The sequence below is a fragment of the Manihot esculenta genome, chromosome 16 (genome assembly GCF_001659605.2).
Source record: "Manihot esculenta cultivar AM560-2 chromosome 16, M.esculenta_v8, whole genome shotgun sequence".
Classification (NCBI taxonomy): domain Eukaryota; kingdom Viridiplantae; phylum Streptophyta; class Magnoliopsida; order Malpighiales; family Euphorbiaceae; genus Manihot; species Manihot esculenta.
In genome coordinates, this window is record NC_035176.2 from 32,458,658 (window position 1) to 32,479,567 (window position 20,910).

The 20,910-nt window shown below is 37.8% G+C and overlaps 1 protein-coding gene and 1 pseudogene across 2 annotated transcripts; both read right to left on the reverse strand.

Moving 5' to 3' along the window:
- Nucleotides 1–2,945: 2,945 nt before the first annotated feature.
- Nucleotides 2,946–5,635, reverse strand: LOC110603552 (probable clathrin assembly protein At4g32285). 2 transcript variants are annotated; one of them, XM_021741309.2, is made up of 2 exons: nt 5,319–5,635; nt 2,946–5,211 (listed from the first exon to the last, which is right to left on the reverse strand). In XM_021741309.2, the coding sequence occupies exon 2, from the start codon at nt 5,152–5,154 to the stop codon at nt 3,196–3,198; it is 1,959 nt and encodes a 652-aa protein (XP_021597001.1). In that variant the 5' UTR covers nt 5,155–5,211; nt 5,319–5,635; the 3' UTR covers nt 2,946–3,195. The 2 variants fall into 2 exon arrangements, with proteins under 2 accessions (XP_021597001.1, XP_021597000.1); XM_021741308.2 differs by having other exon boundaries at nt 2,946–5,218; nt 5,319–5,616.
- Nucleotides 5,636–6,559: 924 nt separating this feature from the next.
- Nucleotides 6,560–14,118, reverse strand: LOC110602871 (annotated as a pseudogene).
- Nucleotides 14,119–20,910: the final 6,792 nt, after the last annotated feature.

The following is a 20,910-nucleotide window of genomic DNA, read 5'->3' on the forward strand; positions in this document are numbered from 1 at the left end:
ATTTAGTCAGTAAAAAAAAAAAAAAACATCTAAATGGGGTGCATCTAGAAATTTCTTTTTAATTTTTCGAAAAATCAATAGTCTTTTTTTATATAAAAAAATAATTTACTTCAATTTAATTAAAATATTCGTGACTTTTCAGAAAATAATAAACAAGACTTAAATTTTAAATTTCTATCACCATTTTCTTAAGAGACTCCTATAGTAAATTGGAAGAGCTTATATGGCTTGTGTATAGAAAACGGGAACTGTGAGAAAAGATGGGTTCAAATACATACACTTTTAATTATTAAAATATCTAAAAATATTTTGAACAAATAAATAATTTAATTAAAACAAAAATTTCGGATAGGTCATCAGGAAATTAAAAAGTAAAAGAAATGGGAAGGGAATATGAGTGTGCATCAATAAACGAACAAACACAAGTAGCAATAAAGCATCAAAGCTTAACTGGGAGGTAGAGGATTTATTGGCTTTTTTTTGTTTGGTTGAGCAAATGAGAATAAACTTTCTTTTTCTTTTTGGGCTTTGTTTTTAGGCTTTAAATTAAGTTCCAGTTTGGTATTATATAATAGACTTTTATAGTTATGGGCCTCGTAGCCCAGCCAGGAAAGTTGAATGTCTGTCTGCAAATGTCAATAAGTGGAAGTGCTCTCTGGCCGGCCTATCTTTGCATTCATGTGATCCAATTCCAATTTCCAAGTTCCAAGTACATATTTGAAGGCTTTGGGACAATTTAATGCTTCACTGGGAGAAAGGGTGGTGAAATTGTCTCAATCAACTTTCAGCCCAATCACCTTAATCCAAGGCCCAATCTATCACTTGTGATATATGATTGCCCGTTGAAAAAGATATTATAATAACAATTATACAGTTGTATTGAAAATGAGACCCAACAACCACAGGCTTTTGTAAAAAAAAAAAGAAACAGGTGGAGCGGTGGGACAGTCGACCTGCTTTGGTCCCACTGGAGCCCAAATATCCAGTAGCCTTTCATGTACATATGGTATTTCTTTTGCTTTATCTTGCGCACACATACAGCTAAGGCCAAGCAGTTGACATCTCAATTCCGAGTTTGATGGGATTGGAAGTGTTAGGTAATCAATGACATGTTTATTATTTTGACTAATTACCTATTCAATTCCTTAGCCAATTCGAGAAGCTGCACAACAAAAATGGAAAATGTAGGTTTTGGCTAAGCATTAAATCCACATAAACCACTCATGTACCAATTAGGTATTAGGACAATTATGATCCAGATTTAGGTTCCAGTCTCCTGCTGCCGCTCTTACTCTTAATTTTCATTTGCTTGTCCAACAAAACACACCTTCTAAAAGGCTCATGTTTGTGACTAGCAAGGAAAAGAGAAAAAGTTGCCAATGTGCTAGCAAATGGTGCAGCATTCTCCACGGGAAATAACAACATAAAAGAAGAGGGTGTGGGGTCATTGGTACTACGGCTCCTAATGGGTTGCGGACAAAGTTCCACGGATAGTTGTTTTCAAAATAAAACATTAGCCACCCACAAAAGAAGACAATGAAATAAGTCTTGTCACTACGATCCATGCCTAATAATGTTTTAGTATCATCATACTGCTAGAGTTTACCAGGACCATCCATTTTCTCCCAAGTGATGGATCCACACCCGGTTTATGAACTTGTGCTTCTTTTGGGTCCCAGCCTTAAGAAGGAAATATCGTCCTAATTAATTACACTGGTACATGTGGCCACCTACAATTTTGGTAACCCACCACCACCGACACCCAACTCCAGGGTGCTTAATGATAATAAAGAAATAAGGAATTACAGGTCAAGGAATTAACAAAGAGCCATAATGAAGCTTTAAAAATGCATGGAATCCAATGCCATTCCTTTGAATAACAAAAAGCAGTCACTTCATCATTATGGATTGATCCTCTTTGGTTCTTATCTTACACACTACTTAGATAAAGCATGCCGTTTGAGTTGGATTACTGTGTTTCCACTAGAAAAGGAAACACAAAATTGCAAATGCAACAGACACGTATCCTATGATGTCGTATCATTACAGACATGAGGTCGTTTTCAATTAGCCCTCCTCTAGCATACTCTGTACGCTTCAATCTGCATTGTTTTATACTTCATCGTTATCGACATTAGCTTCTTCTATTTCTGATAAACAATTTACTTCAAGCACACTCATAAATTCAATCCCAATTGTTTTTAAGCGATCCAAGGTACTTTTGTATGTCCTTTTCCTAAACCTTGTCTCCCTTGGTTGTTTCGAAATAAGAAATTCAGATGTCAATTTATAGTAACACATCATCTTTCGTCAACATCGCCCAACTACGTTCTGGTTGAAGATTGGTGACTGTATATATCCAAATTGCGGTTCAGATAATCAAGACATAAATATTTAATTAGCAACTGCATGTTGCAAATGGTCACTTACATGGTTAAACCTCCAAGACAGAGCTGGAATCAAGAAAGTTGCAACTAAAACTACAGATATATAAAACTGTTTTCTGATACAGCTGTATGATAATAACAAAGTACTTCCAACAGGAACTTAGTTCCTTATCACGAAGGGAAGCCAAGCAAGTCCATCCCACACCATGTTAAATAAAAAGAAGAAGAAGAAGAGAGATATTTGGGTTGAAATAACCATCATCCCTTACGGTGGGGGATATGAATATCTCGGCTTCCCAAATTTGGAGGATTATTTTCCTCTTCCCGTAACAGCTTCCAAGCCAAGAAAGGACATGAATTAGCATTTTGTGAAGGTTAACACATAACTTCTCTATTCTAGGCAAGATTCCCCCCTAAGACTATCACAAAGGCTTCATAAAAAAGACCTAACCAATAAAGAGCAAGTGTTCTCCATAATTAATCCCAATAACAAAAATTTCGTTAATGCTAGTTGAGCTTTATGTTCTTAAACAGAGAGTAGCTCAGACCATCAAGAGGTGTCAAAGAAAGTGCTAATATTACAAAAGCACAAAGAGATGCCAAGATTCCAATTACAGGTTCCCCAAACATCAAATTCCCCACAATCACTAGTGTATCGAATTCAGTCTCTCCTCCCTCCCAAGCCCATCTTTGCACAAATAGCAGGAATAACATCAAAACCTTTTAAAAGGGTTAAAAAGGAAAAACTAGAAAGATAAAACATAACATGAACAACGAGAATTCGTCTATGGATAAACAGAATAAAGAATCAGTGAGGAGTGTAGTAATACCCAGCCGGAGGGCCCATTCCGTTCACTGGTGGCATTCCATAAGGCATCATTGGCATAGGCCCTGGTGCTGCAGTGTAATATCCAGTGCCGTTGATCTTGGTCAAGCTAGATTCACCTCGCATCCCATCCTTCGAATATTGCTGCCACACTAGCTGCTCCTGGACAAGCAAATGTTGTTTCTTCTCCATATCAGCCATTTGCACATATGAGGGAGGTGGAACGCTCAAAGAAGCAGCAAAAGGATCCTGATTAACCGTATGAACTGTTCCATCTGGAGCTGGAAGAGCCAGAACAGGTGTTGCACTCTTCCCTGGCCCTGGCAATGCCACACTGCTGGAACTACCTCCGCTCAATTGTGCAGTGTTAGTATATTGCCTCACCATTCCTTGATCATACATGCCGTTTAACAACAATGGATCAAACCCACCACCCAACGTCGCCTTTTGCTTTGACAAATTGCTAGCCGATTCAACCAAAGCCAATTCCCAATCTGCTTTGTCCGGTTCAGCAGCTGGGTTCTGCCAAGCTGAGGTTACCTGAGTCTCTCCATTAGATGGGAATGCTTCCCATGATCCATTTCCATTATTAGCAGGTGGTCCGGCAAACAAAGCCAAAGCCAATCTATTCCCTTGATCATCTGCAGTAACACCATCATCCCTTAAATTCACCAAATCTTCAGTGACCTGTGGTTGCTGAGGCTTAGGCTCTGGCTGAGGAGGGGGAGGAGGAGTGTAATTCTCCGGAGGAGGCAGTGCCTTAATTTCATTCATATCGGGTACAGGCTCTTCCTCCTGAGGCTGAGGAGGAGCCTCCTCTTTTCTCTCAGGACTCTTGGGCCGTTTCGCCCTATCCCTCACAAACTCCTCCAACGTTTCCAATAACTTGCTTGTGATCTTCTGCACATCTGGATACTCTGACGATCGAGCCACGCCAGTATCCTTGCACCAATTGTAAAAAGCAATCAGCTCGTCAATCTGCTTAGCGGAGCTAGCATAAGCTTCAAAAGCCTTAACACAATCGGGGTACTCCATGTCAAAGAATTTGTCCAGCAAGACGGCCAAAACCTCACACATGTCCGCATACAACTGAAAACTCTCTCTCACAATTGGGTACACCGCAATCAGTATCATCCTGCTGTTCTTGGCTAATCCTGTGGGCCGACACGACAAGAACCTGTCCAACAACCTTTGCAAATGAGCCATCTTGCCAAAAATTCTCTCAGGCTTCATTTCCCTCAATGGAGTCACCGCTTTTCTCTCTTCTCGCCCATCTCTCCCCACGGCTTCACTCATGTCTCCAAAAGACCTCGTCCTCCTAGTCATTCCATAACCTCCATGCCCACTTTCACCCCTATAGTCCCCATAGTCATTATACTCGTATGGTCTCGGTGGCGGTGATCTGAAATCACCTCTGGCTCCATATCTCTCAATATCACCATGAGAACTGCCGCCGGCACTGCCGCCTTTCCGTTCAAATAGCATCAATTCAAGTCGCTGATCTAAATACATAGCATAGGTCCTGACAAACGCAGATTGATCCCAGGAACTGGAGTGCGCCTCATCTCTAAAATCGGACATGTTCAAAAGTCTCGTTCCTCTCCTCGTAGCATACAAAATCTCTTCTTGAAACAGCGGATCTCCCTCGTTTAAGAGCCTATGGATCAGCATCAGAGCCTTGAGCGCCACAATCCAGTCCCTTGTCTTCCCGAGCCGCTTCGACACTGCCGCCACGCAAGCGTGCACGTAACCACGAGAATAAGATGTCAAGTTCAAGATCTCCCTTGTGTATTTATCGTTCGCTGGGTCATCGTCGTGGCTCGTCGCCTTAACTATCGCCACCTCCAGCTCCGGTGCCATGTTACTCGCTACCTTGGCTATGCCAATGCTGGTTTGATCCTTAACGGTCCCAATCGCTTTCCGGATCGTGCTCGGCGCCATCTCGACCGTTAGATTGAACCGTAAGCCCTTATTGTAAACCGATCTAACACCTCACCACTGTAATCTTGAGCGTAAATAAACGAACAAATACAATTCAGTTGCAATCAAGGAAAGTTAGTTGTAAGTATGATTAGTGAAGTAATTTAATGGAGATTAAACCTTACCGTTGACTTTTAACGTCGCCGGATCTGCTAACTACGCCGACAAAAATGGACTACGGACGAAGTCGTCAGATTGAAAGAAGAAAACGGCGAGCCGTTTCACTCTCTCTCTAGATTCCCTGTGTGTGTGTGTGTATGAGAATGGAGAAGAAATGGCAGAGAAAGAGAAAAAGGAAGATTTAATAGCGGGTTGAGATCCGAATGACACGTGGATAAATAAGAACCGTCGATTAAAAAGAGATCTGGAATGAGGAAAGAGACAGCTATATCACCGGAACTGTCGGGGGGCGTATGGTTGTCTGAAAGGAAAGCATTTTCTCTCTATGGATTTAAGGGGGTGAAGATGGAGGAAAATGGTTGGTTTTGTTACGATGCGTGTGGGATTATTTTAATTACCATACTACGCGTACGGTCTACGTTGATAATGACTCTGTGATTTCCAGTTCGGGTTATGGGTTGATCCAGTCGCTTGGTCCCACAGAGTCTTGGAAAAATTAATTGCGAGTAGTAGAAGCTTCTAATTGAGGTTGAGACTGAGATTACACAACTTTTAGAGGTCAAATATGCAAATACCAATAATTGCATCTCTAGAAACATGGTCAATCGATTACAGCCGCAATCAATTAAATTTTCAAATGTCTCCGCATTTAAATATTTTTAAATTTAATTTAATTTTAAGTAATTTTAAAGTTTTATTATACTTTATCCGTTTATATTTTAATCAAAAAATTTATTAGATATAATAGTTACATACTTAAAATAATCTCTTTTTATTTAATAAAATTTTATTAATATAATTAATAATTTTATTTTCAAATAAAATGTAAAATTATAAAAAGCTTTAACTCAAATAAAAATAAACTTAACAATCATTAAATTAAACAATTCCGTTTAAATTCATGTATTCATTAATATTTAACTCATTAATATTTAATTAATTATGTACAATTTCAAAAAAAATATTTAATTTAATGATTATTAATCTCGTTTTAGATGAAACTTGTATCAGACATGTTTTTTTTATAGAGTTTAAATATATTTTATTATCAAGTTAAAAAAAAATATTTATATATATATTTTATTAAAAAAATAAATAAAAAAGGAGTGGAACTTGTATTTGTGAAAGCGAGAATATATACTCCAATAGTACTGAATAATCCCTAGAAAAATATAACTAAAATTCAAAAACCTAATGAAAATCTCCAAAATCAAAATATAACAAAATTCTAACCAATAAGCAAAAATAAACAATCAAGCAAAGGGCCATTGGAGCCACTTTTATTTTTCTATACAAACCTGTTAGGTCTTCTTTACACCTAACACATTGCCAATAACCCCAATCTTCACATCACGTTAGGAAGCATTAGATAATATTCCCACAGCAAATCAACCATAACTGAGACTGAACATTGAACTTGAAATCCAAAACCACAATTGAACAATTATATATATATATATATATTACAAGATGATGAAAGTTCATTGGCTACTCATGGGTGTATTTTGCTTCTGGCTTCATCATTTCCCAGGTGATTCTCTTTGAATTAGGATGTGTTTGGGTGAATCTTTTGTCCACCATAGATAGAACAGAGAAGAGATTATCACTAGCCCAGCTGCACATCCTACTGCTATCCCAACAAGTTTCCCTGCTTGCTTCTTGTCTCGCTTGGAGGATTCTGTACCATCAGAGACTGAAAAAGGTGGAGCTAGCTAGTTAGGAATGAAAAAAAAAATTGCAATCCAAAAGCAGAAACTGGAAAGGAAATTTGCATGAGTGAGAGAGGAACCTTGAGAGACATGAATTGCTGACACTAAAGGTCCAAATGTGCTTTGAAATGGTATGCAGCAAGTGCCTTTCCCAGCCCAAAAGAAGTGAATGTCCATGATGGTGTTTGTCACGTTTGCCTCAAAGGTCTTAATCATGGCTCTTTTCGATCCACCAGCTTCCTTTTGAATGTTGAAGTCCTGCAGAACTCTCTTTCCCTGTAACCAATCATGAGTTATTATTAAGGAAACTATTCCCTTTAAATTACAAGGAGGTTCAAGCTATCAACATGCCTGAATGTAAACATCAAATAAACGCCTCCCAAGGCCTTTCCAAGATTGAGAGACATCATCCATTACTATCTCCGCAAAGTGAAGCTCAACGCTGTATCTCCCATTCTCTAAGCCAAGACCATAGTACCTTAGCGAACTTGGTGAAATCCTTGCTGTCTTGTACAGCTCAGACTCCAAGGTTTCAGTGATTTGAGAATCAGTCTGTGCTATAAACTCCGGTGCAGGGTTTGAGATGAAATTCCCAACATTGCTTACAGCCCAAAGATTGTCGGAACTTGCTCGTTGTGAGGCAGCTCCCAGTGTTTCAGAATCATCGTCATATTCAATACCAGATGCAGATGTTTGGCCTGTGCCTCCACACTTGATAGAGAATGAAGCTGCAATAGAAGTACCAGTGTACTTACTCCATTATCTCGGAACTGTGTTAAATCCCAATGTTATAGATATGTTGAAGTTCCAAAGATTTTACTTACAGGATGGAAATTTGTTGCTGCATTTTAGATCGGCTTTAAGGCATTGCAACATCCCAGAAACCTTGCTGTTTCCATCATTATTCATTTGATTAGATTAAAAGAAAAAGAGTGGCATCCTAAGAAATAAAGAAAAAGACTAACTATGTCAGGTTAAGAAATTGGTGTTAGAAATAAGTGGACTCAAAAAAAAAATCCAAAAGCAAGCTGACAAGTTTTGTTGTAAGAACCCACAAATATTGATAAACAGTCTAAAACAATTACATAAATTATTTAAGATTCTCAATTCTAAAAAGGACCATTAGAAGTAGACAAAACAATCAAATCATGAACCAAACTTATCATTTTCTCATTATAAGCATTATACTATCAATCCATTAAAAGTGAAAGTAAACAAAGGAGCCTGAAAATCCCAACAGGACATAGAAATCGCATCACTTGAGTCTCCAAAATAGTCTTACCTGTCCTGTAAGCCATTAGCATTTATGGAAGTTCCAACGATAATCCTGAAAATTAAACAAATTTGTTGCTAGATGAGTTGCTGCGCAAGCATTTTGATAAAAATATTGCCTACCATCACTGGATTGGAGGCATAGCATAGAAAAGCTTTAGAAGAGGAGATTATAAATGTTAACTTACATGGATGAGCCAACTTTTGCAAAATTTTGTGGCAAATTTCCAGAAAGAGGATTGAATGAGACATCTCTGCCATGAAATAATAAATAAATAGATATGGCCAGAATTAAGAAACATAGTTAACTTGTTGCATTCACATCAAAGAAACAATGAAATCATCATATTAATTTCCATGGCAACTTTCATTTGATATCAAGTGGCTTTGCCTGATTGATCTAACTTAAATCAGAGTTGGCAACAACATCTATCCATGATGCTATTTCCTTGATTAATTTCAACTTCAATTATAATGGATTTGCAGTTTTCTGTTTACAAGTTCATGCATTCACTCCTGAAATTGGATAAATGTAAACCAAAAAGGAGAAACTGACTCAAAGTCGGACTCACATTGCGTTGAGCTGAGGACCTATGATATTTGCAGGTAGCCCCCCACTCAAGTTGTTATTCCCAAGATACCTGAGATATGATATCAAATAAGTTAATAGAACATAAGTTCTCCAACAAGTATAATAAGGCCTTATCAGTGGAAAAGAAGGCACTGCTTTTGCATTCCCACATTTCATGTGTAATTCAATATGAAGCATTATTTCCAAATAGTACAATAAGTTAATGACTAAATATTAGCTTCATAAAAGAAAATAATAGAAGTGATAGTGGAGCAGTAAAAGTAAAAAATTACATGTATTGTAAAGAAGCCAAATCTTGGAATGAGGTGGGAATATGGCCAGTCAACTTGTTGAAACTCAAGTCCCTGCCACAACAAATTCCCCCAGTTACGCAGTAGCAGGAAGAAATTGAGAAACTTCATAGATGAATGAAAGGAAATACTAAAAATTGTTTACTGTCAAGAAATTAACATACTGAAACCTTAAATTGACAAGAAAAGAATCAACCATATCAATATTTCACTTCGATTTGAAAGTGACTTACAACAGTTTCAACTTAGAAAATGTGCCAAGTTGTTCTGGAATTTGTCCTGAAAGTAGGCAGTTTCTCAAGATCCTACAACCAAAATGGATAATAGCATGCAGTGGGTGTGGTAAAGGGAAAGAAAGGATCTTAGGAATTTAATATGTACAAGAATCTTACAATATGGATAAATTTGTTTGGTTTTTCAGGAACTCAAGAGAAGAATCTTCACCACTAAGATCACCAATTCTCCTATAAAGGGCAAACAGATGTCAAATTTTCTTATTTTGTACATCATCTCCAATGAGAAATGCACAATTTGTGCGAAAGAAAAAGCCAGAGAATATCTAGCAAACTCAATAGTCACATTACAATGTATCGCTTGTTATTTCAGGGCAAAAAATACAGAAAATGTGATGCAAAAGATGCAACTCATAATTTAAAGCCTTACAGGTCCTCCAGGTTGTTTAGAGCACTAAAACTGCTCGGTATTGGACCTTGAAGCGATGTACCTTGAAGTCGCCTATGAGTAACAAAATGCAAAAGTTCACATATGCAGCAAAATTAGCAAACATAAATGATCTGTTTCTTGAAGTATAGTAGTGGAGTTTTTAAGGAAAATCATGCATACAGGACCCTGAGCTTTGTAAGAGTCCCAAAAAAGTCTGGAAGCTTTCCATTAAAGAGATTATCAGATGCCCATCTAAAATGAACAACAGTTACAAAAATAAGCTTGTGAGCTCATTAATAAAGTCCAATTGTCAAAAACAGTGTTCAATGATCTACAGAGAAGTACAGAATCTGAAGAGATTTCAAGTTTGCAAATTCTTGGGGAATCTGTCCACTTACTCCACTGCTATCAATATACCTAAAAGGAAAATACAGTCAATTAGTAATCAGATTGCACATCCAAAAAGAAGAATCATGCTTTAAACTTGCAGCTAGGGAAACAAATGCTACACCTCTGACTTGTGACTACTGTAGTCAAAGGTGCAGCAGAGAAAATATTGATCTGTTAAAAGATCTATAATTTAGCTTTCATACTATACAACTTACAATTGCTCTAAGGAAGTCAAATTTCCAAGGGTAATGGGTAGCCGTCCAAAGAAATTGTTTGAGCTAAAACTTCTGTCACAAGAAAATTAGTATTAATTCAAATAAATGAATCGGAAGATTAGTATCAAACACTTAAAAGACTGTGGGATGTGTATAGCACTTAACAGAGAAAGCAACTTGGTTAGATTTCCAAGCTCTGGAGGTACAGGACCTGAGAGATTGTTGATGCCTAGACTACTGTTTCATTATCATAACATGTGGAAGACAGTTGTGAATACCAAACAGTAAAAGGAAATTCTTCGCATTTAGTGAAAAACTTAGAAGCTCTACAAATTACAATCATGTGAAGCATAATTACAGGTATTGCATCTTTGATAAATGTCCAATCCCAGGAGGGATGGACCCGTTTAATACATTTTGACCCAGATTCCTGCATCATAAGCCAGCATTTATGAATCAATATTAGAATTTTAGAAAGTGGAAGAAAGGATGTTAAGAAAAATAGCGTCTTACAAGTCCATCAGCTCCTTAAGCACAAACAAGTCACTGGGGATCTCACCAGCAATGTCCAAAGCATAAATCTTCCTGAATTATGTGCAAATGGAAACAGTACCCTAAGCATAAATTAACTATTCTAGCTAAGAACCAATACAGAAAGGAATGGTGATTATAAACTGACAGGTGAGTGATGTGGCAGGTGTTGCCAAGGCAGTCACAAGCAACTCGAGGATTAGCATTTTCATTAGCCCATGTTGCATTTTGAGCACAAGGATCAGTAGTAATATTTAATTTGCCTCTCAAGTTCCAGTAATCTATCATCTTACTGAGGGCAGCCACTGAACAGCAAGGCAAATACAGAAATAATTAAGAAATCCCATTTAACTAAAAGGAATTTAAACTGTTTCAGAAATAGAAATTAAGCAAGACCTTCATTAGGATCAGTGGTGGGCTGTGCAGTAACAACCTGAAACACCCAAACGACAATGAAAGAGAAGTTCAAGATCCTCATCACTGAGCAGCAACAAATCACACACATACACAGAGGGAGAAGGCCAGCATCAAACTTATAGATGAAAAGACAAACCCAAGTGGAGAAATTTAGATTGTGATTTATTGAAGATTCGTATCCAGTGCAATACCAGACAACAACAAAAAGCCAGTGAGGTCAAAATTTCCAGTTTTATATAGTTATTCAATTTCATGAGAAGTATTATCTTGACAAAAGCGGTGTGTCGTGTGCATGAAAGTGAAGGCTGAACAAAAAATCACCAAAATGGGGTGGACTTTTACTCTTAAGCCTTTGACGTTTTCATATTGGGTACCAAAAGGTTGAGGTGTAGCATTCTACTTCTGTAATGGCTAATCTATTATATCAGCAGAAAAAGATGCTTTTTGTCCCTTCTCTCTGAGTCTCTCTCGAACACATGACCTCTTTTGACTCGTCTAAATCTAGAATCAGCATGACGAAAAAGGGCGCAAATTTCATTGAATTAAGAAGTTGGAATTGGCAATGGCAACTCTGTTAGTATTGGGGGCTTGTCCCGTGGAAAAGAAAATAAAGGGAAAAAAAAAACAAATCTCGACTAGTCAAGCTACACGTGAATGACTTCAGCCGGCAATGAATCTTTCTTTCTTTTTTTTTTTTTTTTCTAAAAATAAAATAGTTTATTAAAATAATGGGCTTTTAAAAGTCCAAGTACTCGCAACAGAGCCTAAGGGTTACAGATGTTCTATAACTATAAGCTCATATCCATATTACGGCCCAGTAAACATAAATTCTGGAAACCTGGATTCAACTATCCGTTAGAAAGAATACGGTGGTCGTCTTAATTTATAAATCGATGAAATTAATTTATAAATTTTAAAATAAATTGTAAAATAATTAAAATTTTAAATTTTTTCATTTTATAATAAAATAATTAACGTTATGTTGCCTTACCATTTTAAATAATTTTATTAATTTACGGAATTGATAGGCATTTGGATAAGAAATGTTACAAAAATATATATGTAGCTACATTGCTCAATTTACATTCAATACAAAATACTTAAGAAAAGCTTTAATAATTAATTAATTAAGCAAATTATTCTGCTTTTCCCCACAAATTCTAGGGCTAGGTTAAGCACTTCTTCCCCACATTCACTCATTTTCTATAACTATTTAATTAATTTATTCATCAAGCAAATATATATTACATTACAAAACAAGGCATAATGTAATTTATCAAAGATTGCAACTCTCTATAACTTCAACCTCCATTCCTCAGCAACTCCAGACGATGCACTGATTCTATGAAACTCCTGCAAAACCATCATTTTCAAATCACTACGATTTCATTTCAAATCAATTAAATTGAATTTAACTTTTTTAATGACTGATTTTGAAATCGAGAACTATCAAGCAAAATTTGACTGATTTCCATTGAGAAAATTTAACAATACTTACTGCCATGGAATATCTCCTGCAAGTAGCCAATCACCATCTTTGTCTTGGTATGCCAATCTGTAATTTGCATTATCTTTCTCAAGTTGTTGGCCTGTATATGGAGAGGAAAACACAGAAAAAGAAAAAGCAACCAATTAATTAAGACCTTGTTTGTGTACTCTGCAAAATGTTCATGACTGCACTTGAATTTTAAGGCATAATCACTCACATTTGCCAAACATGGTGATCAAGGATCTTGTAAGTGTCTGATAAGAATGGAAAAGCTTAAGGTCAATCTTCCTTGCAATTGCCACTCCTTCCATCTTCACCTTTACGTACTTGGAATTAATTAAGTCTGATCCACCACCACCAGCCACCCGATTATTGACAATCCGGCCGCCACTTGGTTGCTGGCGAAGCACCTTCTTCCTCCATGATTTAATGGGCGGCCAGCCTACCACAAGATCATCTCCCTCCATCACCTCTTCATTCATTCTACGTATACGAATTAAATCAAACCGTCAAATTCTATAAACAGAGAAAAAAAAAATCTGCAAGTAATAATGATTATCACACTACTCACTTGCTAAGACGGCAAGAGAGCCTCTTCTTTTCTCTCTTTTCATCATCTTCGTCATTAGGATGTCCACTCCATAGAAGCAAAGACAAAGCTTGTGGTGAATCTTTAAACTTTCCAAATGCATCTTCAAAGCTACGCTTCTTGTCCAACAAACAACCATCATGGCTCCATGGCTTCAAACCCAGAATTTGATCATGTGGGTCGAACCCTTTGTTGTTTAGGTTAGAGCCATCAATAGGATTGTGGGTCGTTGAGAGGGAAAGATCAAGTTGAAGCTCCATAACTCAAGCATATAAAAACACAAACACAGAGCTCAAAGTAATGAACATATGAAGAGCAAAAGCAGTAGAGAGATGGTTGGTTAAAAGCTAAAGGTTAAACCAATGGAGTTCGTTGTTTCAAACTGTGAAACACACACATATATATATATATCGAAGTGGGAGAAATGAAAGGGAGACAGACGAGATTGGGGCTTGTCCTGAGGAAGGGAGGAAGTTAGGGACAGCATGGAAGTTGGGTCGGGAAAAAGCCTGGCATTGATTCAGACAGGTAAGAAAAGGATGCACCAGCGTAGTAAGACCGCTGAGCCCGGGCTCTATGAGTCATCTGCTACTCTTCCCAGTCTTTAGCCCTTTGTCTCTGCGTCCCCACTTCAACTTCAACGACCACAGCTTGCCTCTCTGTCTTAATCAATGAGAAAGTTAATTAACTCCAATATAGTTCCATACGTAAGATAAATGTTGTTTCCATGTTTTCCTTTGAAATCAAAATTGATTAGGTAAGTTTTCAACCTTGGAAAAAATATCTTACGTCTTTTTTTATTAAAGACCACATTCTGAATTTTAATGAATATTTTAGAACACACATTTAAATTATCTATTTTATCAAAGGATTTATATTCATGCTACCTTATGTTAAAATTAAGACATTATTTTAATTTCAAGCCCTGATAATGGTGTATTTAGCTTATGTTAAATGAACAAAGGCAATGTGTGTAGATTAATGAGAGATCAGTTGGACGACATAGAGATAAAGATTGAGCACATGATTCAGTTTGTAAACAAGTTGAAGATGTCGGCAAACTTCCGTCAAACGTATCATGATGCATGAACTCTATGATTCAACCTAGATCCAAAAATAATGGCTGACCCAGAGAACATTCTCTGATCATCTTCTCCATCATAATCATATTCTAAACTGACTCAAACTTCTTCTATTATCATAATAACGATTCCCTCTGTCGGGGTTTACTTCTACAACTCTTCAACAGTCTCAGCTCAATAATTTCAGAGAGGAATGAACTTGGACAACAGAACCTAATAATAATCTACAAGTGTCTCTATGTGTGTGTGTGTTTTGTGGTAGGGTTCCAATATATTATCATAATGAAGCAGCTCACGTTTGAAGCCATGGAGTGTAGGCTTGTGAAGTTCACGTGACGGCCGCCGTGGGGATGGGGTGCTGGCTCCGGAGACCCTGCAAGGACAGGCGTGGGTGGAGACTGGAGACAGGTTTAAACCAGTTTAGGAGGAATTCTTTTTGATAAGTCAATCAATCTGGTTTCTTGTTTGTGGTGGAACCCAGCAAGGAAGAGAGTGATCTGTGAACATTGTAAATTTTTGCATGTAGTTTTACTGTTGCCTATAGCTGGCACTCATAAATTCAAACCTAATATTGTACAAGCTCTGGGACTTGGCTGTCTGGTTGGAGTTCGTGTCCGGGAATTCAATAGTTCATCTAGATATAAAATTGATAAGAAGGTCAAATCTGTCTCTGCAAATTAGTATCAACTTTATTTGAGTTTGCTTGACCAGAGGAAGAAAGTTGAAATCTAATATATTTCAGAGTTAAATTTGACATATTAACCATAGAAAAGCTTTCTGAACAAGTAAAATTGTGTAATGAGGAAGCTTCCACTAATTAGGAAACCACGGTTTAGGTTGAGTGGTTATTGTCATTTGTACAATTATATTCTTCTTGAAAGAATTTATATCTTTTTTTTTTTTTTTTTCTGAAGACATTATTATGTTTGATAAGCTTCACAGAAACATTATAGTTGTGTAATTAACCTGTCCCATTCATTTGCGTAATAAAGATAAGCAAGTGAAACTAGGTTGTCACGGGCTGATTCCGTGTCCAAATTAATGATTTTATTTTAAAATTATTAGAGTTGAAATCAGAAGGATTATCTTTATTAGATCAAGTTTTAATTCAATTTCGATTTGGATTTGGATAATTTAGATTTTGAAGTATATAAAAAACTTTACCCTGGTCCATAGACAAATGGAAGGACCCACATGCTTTGAAACGCAAGTGGGCTTGCTCTTTGTACTCCAAAAGCATTCAATGTTGTATCACCTCAAGATAAGGTCTCCTTGGAAGAAATCAAAAAGCATTGCTAAAGCAGTAAAAGCTCATCAAAGAAAAGGCTTCTCTCCTTCCCTGGCTTGGAGGATAAGAAACTCTTTGATTGATTGAGACTGTCATATTTCTATTCAAAGTACTTGGTAGTTTCACATCACATTTCAATCACTTATCACACTCACACTCACCTCACGATTGAACCATCTCTAGCATTTGAACATGTCCTCAAATTTCCCTACCAAAGTTTTTATACCTCTCAGTCACACGTGGTGGAGTGAGCATCACCAGAAGGACGGTTTCTTTGATAATAGCATCAGTACTGCCCCATCAGTGGGTCTATTTCATGCTAACCTTGTTAAGACAATTGCAGCATCTTTCACCTGGCAATCGAGATCTCTGAGTTCAAACTCTTAAGAGAAACTAATTCTAAAATACCCGTATGCTTCCCAACCAAATAGATCCAAGTGAGACCTGCCAATTTCATGCATATAGGGAGTTTACTGTGATTCATGTGTAATTAGAAATTTTAGATTTAAGTTTGATGCATCATTGCTCTAGACATATAGTCTCAATTCCATCATTAGCTCGTTTAATTCTTTGCTACTAGCCTCAAAGTTTCTTCTCAATTAGGATTGGGGGTAGGACACCATAGTAAAACATAATGATTTTTCTTTGTTTTTATGCATGATTGGGTTAAGTAGCAATCGCACTGGGTAAATTTTTCTAAGGTGATAATTCTTTCTATGTTTTGTGTTGATCCTTATCTTCCTTGTCCCTATCCACGTCCTTCTGGAACAATGCCAATTCACTATATGCACTGATGATGTATGTACATGTTTTGGACCCCCAAACTTTAAAAATCTATAAACTATTTACCCAACTGTCAAACTCACCCTTTGGATGCCTCAACCAAAATTCCATATGAACTTAATGCAGTTGCTTAATGCTTCCCCTGAAAATAACCAAAATTTCAAGAATCAGTTTCAAAATCTTGTCAATGGGAACAAATTGTTGGGCAGTTCTTCACTGCACAGAAAAGAATATTATTAAGGTGCAGGAACAAGGAAAATAACAGTAAAATATCTTTTGAAAGATAAACAGTAACTATTTATGATTGTGAAGAGCTGATGGAGGAAATGGACATAAACTGCCTGGCCTATGTTAATTTTGCCTTAATTGCAATGGCATCTTTAGGTGAAATAACATTAACTAAAGGAGAAAGAAGTTATTTGAGATGTTTCACCCAAGAGCTGAAAATGAAGAACTTTCGGGCATGATTCCTTGGATTTCTCCAACTTGGAATCCATTATACTGCCACCTTAAAACTCGTAATAACAAGCTGTCTTCTCCTATCTGTACAATCTCTTGCACGTTCCAGATTAATCATCAATCTTGAGCTTCTGAAATTCGGTCTATCAATAGTTGCCATAACCAAACCTCTCATGTAAGTTACTGAATGATACCATAGCAAAATTAGTACAGTGCCTTGCAAGTTGGATCTCAAAAGCTGGCGTTACCTCGAAAGACTCTGATTCATTCCAATAAAACGTAAGGCAGAAAGCATGATTTCCCAAATTGAAAGGTACTCAATGCACTATACATTGAGTTGTACTTTCTAATGTTAAGATAATGCCTTGCCTCTGTTTCAAAGGCAACAATACATTTATGGTGTATGCTAGAAGGCTCAAAGGGAATAACAGAATTGATGACTCAGCAGGGCACGTTAGAGAGGCTAGTAGCAGGGGAGGTATTTGCTGTAATCAGATTCTTTCTTTGGCTATTTGGCTATTAATATCAACAAAGAAACACCCATTCATCTCTCTCAGTTTGTTTTTGTCTATAAACTGTTTCTTACTCTACCAAAGTGGTCCGACTTGCCGGCGTTAGTCCATGCCGAGGACCAGAATGGAGTCGCGTGAGTCGATCAGGTGGAGAGGCACACGACAGCCTGGAAGATGCTTTTGAATCATTTCGGCTGGAACAAGCTGCTTATTGTTCCAAACAAGACCAACGTTTCACCAAATTGGAATCTCTCGTAACTTCCTTCATTTGGGTAAGTCTGTGGCTTTGGATGATTTGGGTCAGGATATCAATATTTTTCAAAATTGGATTTGAAGACAGGATATCACCAGATTTTGTAACGATCCGGAAACCGGACCGCTACCGACGCTAGGATCCAGGTCGACTTAAGGTCGCCGGGACTCGTAGCAAGTCTGCTATACTGTCTGTGTATATGTACAATCTCATACATGATTATACATTTTCTGTAAAAGTATAAAACTCTGCTCTAAACACGGCTCTACCTGTACATGCACTATCTCTGTACTTACAGAACTCCTTACTAGAGCTTGCTCTAGACGGGTTAAACTCAATGGTAAGCCTGGTTTCCATACTCATAAAAACATTTACATATAATAAACAGATCATGTATACCAAAAGGATTTACAACACATCTAGGTCTCGCACAATACTAATCTGTACATATTACATGTCCACACTATACTATTACAAAACTCGTTACTCTTTCTGTACTCTTCTGACTTCCCCTGTACTTTGATCCTGCAAGACTGGGGTTAAGGGAGAGGGGTGAGCTATACTAGCCCAGTGAGTAGAACAGATAAAACATGTTATAAACATGTTCTCATGAAATGCATCACATCACAGACAATTCACATCATCTCGGGTGAACATGTCCCCAAATAGTCCCGACATCCTAAACTCGTGCCAGGCCGTAGAATGGGGTCCTGGTTTTCCTGTACATATCATAATAACTTACCATATACTGTGCCAGGCCGTAGAATGGGGTCCTAGACTTCCTTATCTACCGTGCCAGGCCGTAGAATGGGGTCTTGGACTTTCTCAGGGACTAATGGATCATCCACTATCACCCACATCAACAATATCAAATGCAATGCAACAGATTCGTGATGTCTAATGCAATCAACCTATTGCATATTCATGGTGCATGAGACATGCTCAAAACATTTAATTTCTTCATTTCAAACATTAAGTTGAGTTCCACTCGCCTCTGGCTGACTCTGACCTAACTCTGAAGCAGTGCTCACTGCTGCTCTCTTTGGTGCCTCTGGTCCGTTCCTACACAGGTGGACTCAAATGAGGGACCAAACTAGCTCAAGAACAACTCTATAAAACTCCCCAAAACCCCCTTAATACATCCTCAAAGCATCAAGAAAAACAAGCAAAAGAAGGCTGGACAGGGCACTTTCGGCGGCAGGTTCGGCAGCCGAAAGTCCCTTCCAGAACCGAAACTCAAGCACTTTCGGCGGCACTTCGGTTGCCGAAAGTCCTCCCCAGAGACGAAACTCATGCATGTTCGGCGGCACTTTCGGCAGCTGAAACTCCCCTCCAGAGCCGAAAGTCCAAACTTTCGGGGGCAAGCTTGGGCGAGCTTAGGCAGCCGAAACCACCTCCTTAGCATGTTCGGCGGCCGAAACTGGATTTGCCAGTAAGGCAGAAACTTGTTCTGCTTCATGCAAACGTACCCAATCTTCACTCAAACATGTAACCCAACATTCTACAACCTGCATATACTCAAGTATAGGCACAAAGGGGTCCAAAACTAACTTAAAACCCCAACAAACAACACAACCAAACACATATACATGCTTTGACCACAAATCAACCAAAAACTCAACTTACCCTAATCATGCATCTCTACCCATAAACCTCCATAAAACTTTCATACAACATCAAAGAAGCTAAGGATCTACACTTACCTTTTGAAAATCTAGAGGATATGTGATCCTAACGTGGAGATATGGAGTAATTCTCTCTCAAAGTCTCCAAGCTTCAAAATCTTGGTTTTTAGCTCAAAACCTTCAAAACAACATACAAACTCATCAAAACTTTGAAAGATTTGTAAAAGTCATGAAGATCACCCAAGGAAGAGCATGGTCTCACCTCTGCCTGTGAAAATGGAAGAAACTTATCCATTTCACCGACCTAGGGCCTTTTATAGGTAGCTGGCCAGACCATATTCGGCGGCCTAACGTGAATCCAAACTCATGCATGTTCGGCGGCTGAACTTTCACCTTCGGCGGCCGAACCTTGCATTTCTTCCTTGGCTCTTTTCTTTCAAAAAAACTTATTTCCTTTACACTTAAAACCATTCAAACATGCTAAAACAATTTAGAAAACATATCTATTACCCTTCTAGAGGGTTCCGACATCCTGGATTTCACCGGAAAATAGAATTCCGATGCCGGACTCTAGCCGGGTATTACAGATTTAGTTAGCTTTGGAGAATGCTTATAAGACGGCTTTCTGAAAGCATCGGGTCATTACTAATTCCTTGTAATGCACTTCAGTCTTAGGAATGCTCCAACTAATTTTTAATCAAGTATGAATGATGTGTTTCGCCCATATCTTTGCCGCTTTGTGCTATTTTATTTCGATGATATTATAGTTTATAGTCCTAGTTAGGAATCTCATTTGGAGCACCTTCGGATAGCCTTACAGTTTTTTTCTTGCCTTTCATCAATTTTTTACCAACTAGAAGAAATATAGTTTGGGTAAGACTTCAATTGAGTACACGAATCATATAATTTCTGCCCACGGTATTGTCATGGATCCCTCCAAGATTTTTGAGTGCCTTGCGGTGGCCATAGCAAAAAACTATCACTGCCGTCAGGGTTTTTTTGGGCTTAACAGATTATTACCATCGTTTTATTCGCAATTATGGGTTGATTGCTTGACCATTGATAGCCTTATTATAGAAAAACCCTATCTTCCTATGGAATTATGTCAGTTGAAGTTAGCCATTATCTCTTTATTAGTATTGCATATGCTTGATTTCACAAAGCAATTTGTCTTGGAATGTGATGCTTCCAATTCTAGTATTGGCGCCATAATGCAAAAGGCACGTTCAATTGCTTTTCTCAACAAAGCCCTTTCTTCCCATACATTGGCCACTTTGGCCTATGAATGAGAGCTGAATCATTGGCATCCTTACTTAATAGGACAAGTTTTTGTGGTTAGAATAGATAAATGGAACCTTTGTTACTTATTGGAACAACCTATTATAACTCTGGCTCAACAACGATGGCTCCCTAAGCTTTTGGGACACCATTTCACTAT